At 38.7% G+C, this 10,294-nt stretch overlaps 1 protein-coding gene across 1 annotated transcript in view; it reads right to left on the bottom strand.

Annotated features, from left to right (window-relative positions):
- Window positions 1-7,957, bottom strand: part of KRT222 (keratin 222, type II) — a 17,677-nt gene extending 9,720 nt beyond the window's left edge. The window contains exons 1-5 of the mRNA XM_011929950.1: window positions 7,788-7,957; window positions 4,700-4,828; window positions 2,771-2,991; window positions 464-540; window positions 138-273 (exon numbers count right to left, since the gene is read on the bottom strand). Of these exons, the coding sequence (XP_011785340.1) occupies window positions 138-273; window positions 464-540; window positions 2,771-2,991; window positions 4,700-4,828; window positions 7,788-7,883 (659 nt within the window). The 5' untranslated portion in view covers window positions 7,884-7,957. The remainder of the gene's footprint in view (window positions 1-137; window positions 274-463; window positions 541-2,770; window positions 2,992-4,699; window positions 4,829-7,787) is intronic.
- Window positions 7,958-10,294: the final 2,337 nt, after the last annotated feature.

Genomic DNA, 10,294 nt, shown 5'->3' with positions numbered 1-10,294 from the left:
AAAAAAAAAAAAATCACAGTATACTAAAACTATGTTTGGAAACATTTAAACAAAGAAGAGTAATTACTGGGATTACTCAAAGTTAATTTCTTTACATATATTTATTATTATTTCTTAGTCAAAGTTTCTTTACTTACTGGATAGTGCCATGAGCTTCAGTGCTCTCCTTAACGATACTCCCATTTAAGATTGCCTGTTTGGTCACTGTTTCTACATTTTCATTCTCATACTTTTGTGGGACTTTTGTAGTAAAAGATATTTCATTTATAATGGCTGTGAAAATATTATTTATGATATATTAAATTACAATATTGAATTACTGTTTACAAATTATATTCAAACTTTTAATTCAAATATTGCTTGCTTTTTTTTTGCTACTTTAGAGTGTTTAATTTCCATATAAAATAATCCCTGTAAATAGTACTTCACTTTTCAAATGAGTTTGTTTATGTCAGAAACTCACCTGATGGTAAAACAAAACCAACTTTACTTGTGGTAGGCTTTTTGTCTTTTTTCTCACCTTGGATACAACCATAATATCTGAAATCGGAAATAATTATATTTTAAGAGCAATATTGTATTAGCAAATAATTAAAACAAACAGAAGAATGGATAAATCGTATATTCATGCAATAGAAACACTATTTAACTGAAAAGAAATGAACCAAGGCTACACTGTATGTTTACGGATGGATCGCCTAAGAATAATATTGAGTGAGAAAAGTTTTATAGTTTTATAAAGTTTAGAATAATATGCAAAACAATTTCACACTTTGTAGAAATACATACATATTACTATAAATAAATGTATGAGACTAATAAGCATCAAATTCAGAAGCCAGGTCAGGTAGAGGGAGGAGCATGAGATTGGGGGATGTGGCTTAGGTGTCCAGGGAAGTTCAACAACATTGGAAACATTTTATTCTTTTATTTTTATTTTTTGAACTATTTTACTTTTTAAACTGGGGAAAGTGGGTACAGAGGTGGTCATTGTATTTTTATGAAATTTTCTTGTATATCTTAAGTGTAGCCTAATTTTTTTAAAGTTTTACTACAGAAATATTGAAGACTATTTGATCAATATCTTGAATGATTAGGAATTAAATAAAATTCACAACCATTCATTTTATTTAACAATTTTATAGTTACATGTATATAGGATCTGGAACGATTAGGAATTAAAATTTATAACCATTTAACTACATAGTTACATATATACATATACATATATGTATATACATGATATATATACACACACATTTACATAGCACTTACAATGTGCTAGGTATTGTTTTAACCACTTTACAAACATTAACTCATTTAATCCTCACAGCAATCCTATGAGGTAGGTAGTAGTAGTATTCCCATTTTACAGATGAGAAAACTGAGGCACACAGAGGTTAAGTAACTTGCCCAAGGTCACTCAGCTAGTAAGTGGTATATTTTTAATTCAGTTTATGTTTTTTCAAAGATTTAATAAATATCAAGATTTATTATAGGCTAAAGTTGTTTCACCTAGTTTTCATCTAGTTTTATAAAGGACTTACAATTTGGAAACAAGCAAGAATAAAGATTTCTTCATGGAGAATTGGAGGTTATGTCATGCTCAAAGCAATATGACCTTATAAGTCATTACAGATTATGATGTATGAATTAATAAGAATTCCTCTTGATATCTTTTCTTATCAGGATATCTGGTAGTCTTTTAAATCATGACTCAAAATAATATTGCTTTCCATGGTTGTAATATAATTACATTATAGTAATTATTATTGTTTTGGGGTTTGATGTGTGGTATAGGGTGAGCCCTTGGTCAGGGGGATTGTGGTGATGGTGAATTTTCCAGGCTTTCATTGTGGGTGATCCTTAGAAGGCACAGACTAATTCTAGAAGAGATGAATGGCAAGGAAGTGAGAAAGGAAAGGTCTCTCTCTCTCTCTTTCTTTTTTTTTTTTTGAGATGGAGTCTCACTCTGTCGCCTGGGCTGGAGTGCAGTGGCGCGGTCTCGGCTCACTGCAACCTGCCTCTCCTGGATTCAAGTGATTCTCCTGTCTCAGCCTCCTGAGTAGCTGGGATTACAGGCATGCACCACCATGCCCGGCTAGTTTTTGTATTATTATTATTGTTATTATTTTAGTAGAGACAGGGTTTCGCCATGTTGGCCAGGCTGATCTTGAACTCCTGACCTCAGGTGATCCTCCCACCTTGGCCTCCCAAAGTGCTGAGATTACAGGTGTGAGCCACCACACCCAGCTGAGGAAAGGTCTTTTTCATGATTAGCTCATTATAATCCCAAACTCCTGGGCTTAAGCAATCCTCCCACCTTAGCCTCCCAAGTAGCTGGGACTACAGGTGTGTGCCACCATGCTCAGCAAATTTTAAAATTTTGTAGAGGTGAGGTCTCACTATATTGCTCAAGCTGGTCTAGAACTCCTGAACTGTAGTAATCCTCCTGCCTCAGCCTCCCAAAGCGCTGGGATTACAGGAGTGAGCCACTGCAGCCGGCCAAGACTACAAGATCATTTTTGTAGTAATCTAGAATTGTTTACATTTTGTTCTAGCTGACGTTGGCTATTTGGTTCCTAATTTTGGAAGTCTAGAAATGGTTCTTTCATATATTATTTGCAGTGCATACCTTATTGTATAAACTCAGTGAATACACCATGATGATGATGGGTTTTTTGGATTTAATTTCTCTGACTACATCAACAATGGCATAAGTGGCTCTGTATTTCTGGTCCCTTGTCGTTAACTAAATGGATTTAGGTACCTGATTTCTTCTTTTTCTAGGAGGCGGCGATAAGTTGCTATTTCTTGTTCCAGCCTCATCTTCGTGTTGAGAAGCATCTCATGCTCTTGAAGCTGCTTTTCGATGCCGCGCCTTACTTCCTGTAGCTCTTTTTCTAGTCCTTCAATCACAGCCTCTAGGTCTTGCAGCTGCATCTGGTAATGCTGCTCGCTGGCATGTAGGGAGTTTTCAAGGCCCCTTTCCTGTTTTATATAGATTTTCATCAGTGAATCAGTAACACAGAATGTGTTTCTGAAATCTGATTTGCAATACCTTCGTCCTTTTTTTTGAGACGGAGTCTCGCCCTGTTGCCCAGTGGAGTGCAATGGCATGATCTCGGTTCACTGCAACCTCCACCTCCTGGGTTCAAGTGATTCTCCTGCCTCAGCCTCTCGAGTAGCTAGGATTACAGGTGTGTGCCACCACGCCCGGCTAATTTTTTGTATCTTTAGTAGAGACAGGGTTTCACCATGTTGGCCAGGCTGGTCTCGAACTCCTGACCTCGTGATCCGCCCACCTTGGCCTCCCAAACTGCTGGGATGACAGGCTTGAGCCACTGTGCCTGGCTGTCTTCATTCTTTTATGTTCCATTTTTTTCTTTAAAAAGATTGCAATAATTGTATTATACCTATGTAAGAGGTGTGTTTCCTTACAGCTTTGTGTGTGACCCCTAATTTTTTAAAAATTATATTTTATGTACCTAACTAGAGATCTTACTATATTTCAAAGACATCCTGTGATAATTCTTACTGCAAAAAAAAAATAAAAATAAAAATCCTCTGCAGTGATTAACTTATTATCACTCTGAATTATCTGATTTTTAAATTATGGAAAGTATACTTCAGAGGTAGGCTTTGCTTTGTAAAACAAAATAAAGAAAATATAGTATATTGAATATCAAAGCCAGAGCAGACTGCTCATAAAAAGGCATTTAGGAACATGCTTGAATACTTTTTGTTTGTTTGTTTGTTTGAGACAGTCTCACTATGTCTCTCAGGCTGGAGTGCAGTGGTGTGATCTCAGTTTACTGCAGCCTCTGCCTCCTGGGTTCAAGTGATTCTCATGCCTCAGCCTCCGGAGTAGCTGGGATTACAAGCGTGTGCCACCACACCCAGCTGATTTTTTGCATTTTTAGTATAAGAGATGGTTTCGCCATGTTGCCTAGGCTGGTTCAAACTCCTGGCCTAAAGTGATCCACCTGCCTCGGCCTCCCAAAGTGCTAGGATCACAGGCATGAGCAACAGCACCCTGCTCGAAACATATTTTCTTTTTCTTTTTTGGAGACAGAGTCTCACTCTGTCGCCCAGGCTGGAGTGCAGTGGCATGATCTCGGCTCACTGCAACCTCTGCCTCCCAGGTTCAAGCAATTCTTGTGCCTCAGCCTCCTAAGTTGCTGGGACTACAGGTGTGTGCCACCATGCTCAGCCAATATTTTGTATTTAATAGAGACAGGGTTTCACCATGTTGCTGAGGCTGGTCTCAAACTCCTGAGCTCAGGCAGTCAGCCCACTTCAGCCTCCCAAATTGCTGGGATTACAGGTGTGAGCCACAGTGTCGGCCTAAATATTTTTTATTAGATGTCTCAATGGCATGGATAAAAGAATCCCCACTGTTAAGACTTTGGATAATAACAAATGCTCTATTCCCCAACTTCAGCAACTAGAGAATCCCAAGGTAATAAGAAAGGATTTCTTCATTTTTACAGGTCTGAACTAAACCTTGAGTGAGTTGATAACAGCCACTGCCACAGTGGGGGGAGGGGTGAGTAATTAAACTAGGATCAGGGATAGAATTCAGTGGCCTTGATTTCCAGTTTCTCATGGTAAATAAACGGACATTCATCCTTCCCCTCTCTTAATCAAATCACATCTGAGGACTCGATGGGTCAATTACTTTTGAGATCATTCTCACCACAGCATGGAGAGATTCAATTTCCACTTGCAGGTGGTGCCACTGGCGTCGGGCCTCCTTGAGTTCTGCTTGAGCTGCCTTCAAAGCCTCTTCATCTTTGTCCATTTTTTTGCTTATGTCTTCTTCTAGCTACAAAAAAGCCAACAGCAACAATAACAAACAAAAAACAAGGAGTGCTTCTGAAAATGAGATGTGTAAGAGCAATTACAGAAAAATTGTATAGGAATCAAAACATTTTTCCTTAACTTGTTAGATTATAATGTGTGTTCTAGTACCTAGTTAACTAATTAAATATGTGAGCAAGTCCATTGCATTCTTAGCCCGTTTTCTTCTATGTAAACTGATTTCAACAACTCTCTTCCAATTATGACAATCTATGAAATAAGGAAAAATACATTTATATGAATGAAAACAGTTTGTAGGACCAAGATTTGTGATCTCTGATTCTTAACTTTTCATTATTTATGGATCATTAGGAGGAAGGATTGAAAATTTGCTATTTTCCCCCACATTTTCTTGTAGGCTGCTTTGCAGAAGCAGATAAACAGTTGTACCCCCCAAAACTAATCAATCCTGGGACCAGGTATAGGGACAGGAGTAAATTCTGCTAGGAAGTACATTACTGGTAATTTAGAGAATTAAGTTACTATAGGCAATAAAGCTCACAAATAGACTTCCATATTAAGAAAATCTGTTGATTTACCTTTTTCAGGATGATTTTTTTAAAAGGCATATTAATTTTGGGTATCTGGGTAATAAAACGAATAAATAATAAAAAGGACTTCTCTAAGGATTATTTTCTAAATATTCTCATATTAAAAAAAGAAGTAGAATTTTTATATTTAGCTTTAAATGTTTTTATGTTGATGCTGAAATTAAAAGAAAGTATCTGTTGATATAATTTTTAACATTTGGCCCCAGGAACAGTGAGAACAATGTATAGAATTGATTATAGTATTTTGAAGCAAAATTTATAACTTTTAATATTCTTATGAAAATAAATTTTAACTTTAAAAAATTTAATTTTATTCTACAATAGATTTTTTAAAGGAAACGAAGTAAATGAAAGTTTATGAATAAAGTTTAGGGCAAGGTATTTGAGAACAAAATTCGTACATTTCTTTTGGCTTGTTGAAAATCTGTTCTTAGTGTTAACTTGGCAAAGTCATGCAGCAAGCAACACCTACCGAGCAACTACAGAAGATAAAGTAAAGAATTTCGGAAAAAAGAAAACCGAAAAATGCTGGTGTCTGCTGGTCTTGTGGCTTTCAAATATGGAACTGGCAGCTAAGCTTGTTTGGTAACTACCGTCCCAAGATGGCCCCTAAGGAACTCTCTCCCAAGATGAGTTCTAGGGTGATCCCTTCTCCATTGACTCTGGGCTGACCTGGGTCTTGCTTTAACCAGTAGAATGAGGCAGAAGGAATGCTGTGCCACTTCTAGGCCTAAGTCTTAGGAAGCCTGATAACTTCCACTTCTGTGCTTTTGGGAGCCCTGGGCCAGTAAGAAGTCTGGATACCCTGTTGGGGAGATCTTGTAGAAAGGCCAGATGGAGAGAGACCCTGAGGCTACATGGAGTGAGAGAGGAAGTCCCAGCAGAACCAGCCTTTTGGCAATGCCCTGCCAAAGTGCCAGACACATGAATGAACCCAGTCAGACCCCAAGACGATTGACGTCCCAGCTGAGTTTTGGGGGTGTTATACAACAATCTGTAACTAAAATAGCTTATTTAGAAATTTTAAAAAAATAACTAAATAATCAGGCTGTCTTAAATTTAATTCAGCTGACTTTCTGAGTTATTTGGAAGAAAATCCTCTAAAGTAGTTTCAAGTTAAAAGACACTTTAAACAAAATTTTACTGTAGTCTTTTCATTTGAATTTACTCATTTTGGCCCCGTGACTTGTAAACTAAACTCATATTTCTACTACTGCAAAGGTAAGTGTTTTGTTTACAGTTTTTAGAAGTTGTCATCTATTTTTTTCTTCTGTTTGTAAAGGTGAATGAACTATCCCAATGCTTACATGTACCAGTGACTTTGCTTAATCTAAGATGTTGATCATTCTTTATGAAGACTGAAAATGTTACCCAGAGGTGAAATTTACAATGGAACTAAAAATGAGTTGCTAATGGAATAAAGCCCTGAGATTTTTCTACCAATTTTTTTCTTTTTTCTTTTGGGTGATATTCTTAAGTAAACTTTTTGCTGTATTTCAGGGCTTGGAAGATACCTTGAACCCGTATATGATAGGTAAACTAAAAAATCCCCTAAATTTCTTAATCTTTGTTTGTAAAATATTTGTTTGTAAATTTGTTTAAAGACTTGAGACCTTAATTAATTGCTGAAAGTGATTGTTAGTTTAAAACTAAATCTATGAAATTAGGATTTAGTCCTTATCTAAGTTGGCTCTCTTTCTCTTTTTTAAATACTTAAATATTACAAGCTTTGTAATGGAAAGAAACGTTTCTCATCTTATAGTACAGAAGCAAAAATCTTAGTGGAGAATCGTTACCAGTTTGGGGAATTTCAGTGGTCATAATTTATATCATTGTTTCTGAATGCCATGTTCACACACTCAGCTGATTTCTATTTATAACAATCTGGTATAAAACGGAACTCGTTAAAAAGATGATAGAAACCTTTTAGAAATATTTATCTCTAGAAAGTGTACATGCTAATAAATCTTACTTAAAGGTTTTACATTTTAAAGATATTATTTAAATTATCTCTGTAAATAACTCCATAATATCTTTGAAGGGTATTTGGAATGCTTCCTTCCTGAAGATTGTCTGTAAGAGGTTAGAGTGCACCATTTTATTGTATGTTGACCCCATGTTAATGATAGGAACCTCACAATTTATATAAAAATCAAGTGCATCAATCAATGCTTATTTAACGACAATTTAACAATATAATTACAGTATTTCCCCCTGTAGTCCCAGTCACATTGCAGTAGAAGCTAAATTCCTTCCCCAATAGATGCTGCATCGAAAAGGAAATACTGTACCTCAGAGAGGCCGGGACAGGAATTGGGTAGACATGGACTGTCTCCTTATTCTGGAAGGTGCCTGTCTGTATGAAATCATTACCTGGATCCTTGTTGAGAGCACCGTCTCTATCTGATTTCTGGTGAGGATCTTTTCATAGTTTGCCCTGATCTCATTGAGTAGCTGGGACAGTTCCATTCTTTTCCCATCCTCCACCTTGGCTAACTGAACCTTATCGATAGGATGAGTCGCTGCGGCAGAGTCTGCTCGGTCTGCGCGGAGGGCAGGGAGCCTCGCAGAGTCTTAAAGATGCAGAGCTCCTTTTTCAGAGGCCACGGAAATTCTCGTCTTTCTAACTAATTATGCAAATACAGGGTAAACTCTTTGCTCCTATTGTTATTGATATAGTAGAAATGTCAGATTCTTCATGAAGGAAAGGAAAATTTCAAAAACCTGTACTGGTTCCCTGTACAAATTGAGCACTTTGAGGGGAGGGGGGGAGTTCATTGTTGTGAAAAGGAAATGGGGCATAACTTAAAGAAAATTGCCGGGCATGGTGGCTCACGCTTGTAATCCCAGCACTTTAGGAGGCTGAGGTGGGTGGATCTCTTGAGGTCGGGAGTTCGAAACCAGCCTGGCCAACATGGTGAAACCCCATCTCTACTGAACATACAAACATTAGCTGGGCGTGGTGGTGGGCACCTGTAATCCCAGCTCCTCGGGAGGCTGAGGCAGGGAAGTTGCTTGAACCCAGGAGGTGGAGGCTGCAGTGAGCCGAGATTGAGCCACTGCACTTGAGCCTGGATGACACAGTGAGACTCCGTCTCAAAAAAAAAAAAAAAAGGAAAATGATATTTAGTTTTCTCAAAATGTTGCATGGAAATAAGTCTGGGCCCAAGACATGATAGTTAAAATTTTCTTTTACAGTTTTTCTCACTGCTTGAATCTTTTAAACAGAAATGCTATGGCAGGTCATTGGAGTATGTTGTAAATCTTAACTATTGTGACAGTTATTGTAAAAAGCTACCATCAGATTAAATTGACAATTGTCATTAGCTTAGAACTGACTGACTGTATTTCTCTCAAATGCATACTGTGGAGCTCATAGAGGGCTGCCGGCCTGATGGAGTTTGATGTATTGAGGTGAAGCTGTAGCTACAGATAAGTGCTGGTAGACTATGAGAGTTGTGAGTTAACATTTCCAAAGTTTTAACAAGGATGAAGAAATAGACCTTTTGGTGTATTCACCAAAAGAACCCTTGAGCCCTTTGGAGGGTGTAGTCAATGTAACATTCCATCCAATCTCTGTAATCACTTGAGCCCTTCGGAGGGTGTATTTGGCGTATCATTCCATCCAATCCTTGCAATCCCTGACATTTTGTAACCTGTAAAGATGAAAAGACTGAGGCCAGAGAGGTTGAGGCATCTTGCCCAAGGTTGCTCAGTGATGTATGACATCACTGGGACTGGCTCTTTGATGACTTGCCTGTGTTCCATGTATTACCCCTGCATATCTGCCACTGTGTTCTCTCTCTCCCCTCCTAAATTCCTGGTTTAATTTTGCCACTTGTTGTAGATGTGATGGAAATATGTTGTGAGAGTGAATCTATCATTATTGTTATTTGTGGAGTGGCTTTGGCTGAATTGTATCTGGAGCACAGTTCAGGGGATAATCAGACCTTGGTTCAAGGCCTCGCAGGGCCTTGGCATGCATGTCCTACTCTTTTAATTTCTGAATTAACTCACATATGGCCAGGCCAGTTTATGCTGGGCATTCTCACAGTCCTCTCCAAACAAAGCTGTCCTACCCACAGCCCCCGGTGAGAGGAGAGGTTCCAGGTCACTCCTGACCCACCCCTCCCTACCTCCTGCCCCTTCCCCGCCAGTCACAACTTGATTATCTATAGATTGGTCCGAGACCTATGGGGTAGGCTAAGACAGAAAGCTCTGACTAAAGAGGGTCATTGATGATTATCTAGGCCAAACTGATTCTCTTTCTTGGTAATTGGGACTGAGAAATATGAAGAGAATTAGGCTTGGGAGTGGAGGAGAGAGAAGAAAGCAATGAATTAAATTCCTAAATTAAATTCAGACAGCAATGAATTAAATGCTCCCTGCTACTTTAGGTAGCTCCTGCTCATATCTGCCTGAAACACAGAATGCTGAACTAGATTCCCTGGAGGGTCAGTCCTGGCAATCTGCATCTTAAATAGGTCTCCCAGCATTTCTTATCCACCCTAAATAAAGTAGCACTGCCCATTGGAAATATAACACAAACCACAAATGCAAACCACAGATGTGCTTCTAAACTTTCTTTTTTTTTTTTTGAGACGGAGTCTCACTCTGTCGCCCAGGCTGGAGTGCAGTGGCCAGATCTCAGCTCACTGCAAGCTCCGCCTCCTGGGTTTATGCCATTCTCCTGCCTCAGCCTCCCAAGTAGCTGGGACTACAGGCGCCTACCACCTCGCCCCGCTAGTTTTTTGTGTTTTTTTAGTAGAGATGGAGTTTCACCGTGTTAGCCAGGATGGCCTCGATCTCCTGACCTCGTGATCCGCCCGTCTCGGCCTCCCAAAGTGCTGGGATTACAGGCTTGAGCCACCGCGCCCGGC

Source organism: Colobus angolensis, unplaced genomic scaffold (genome assembly GCF_000951035.1).
Source record: "Colobus angolensis palliatus isolate OR3802 unplaced genomic scaffold, Cang.pa_1.0 Scaffold83, whole genome shotgun sequence".
In the NCBI taxonomy this organism is placed as follows: domain Eukaryota; kingdom Metazoa; phylum Chordata; class Mammalia; order Primates; family Cercopithecidae; genus Colobus; species Colobus angolensis.
Note: the sequence above shows the minus strand (reverse complement) of the source record. Positions and strands in the feature narration are given on the sequence as shown.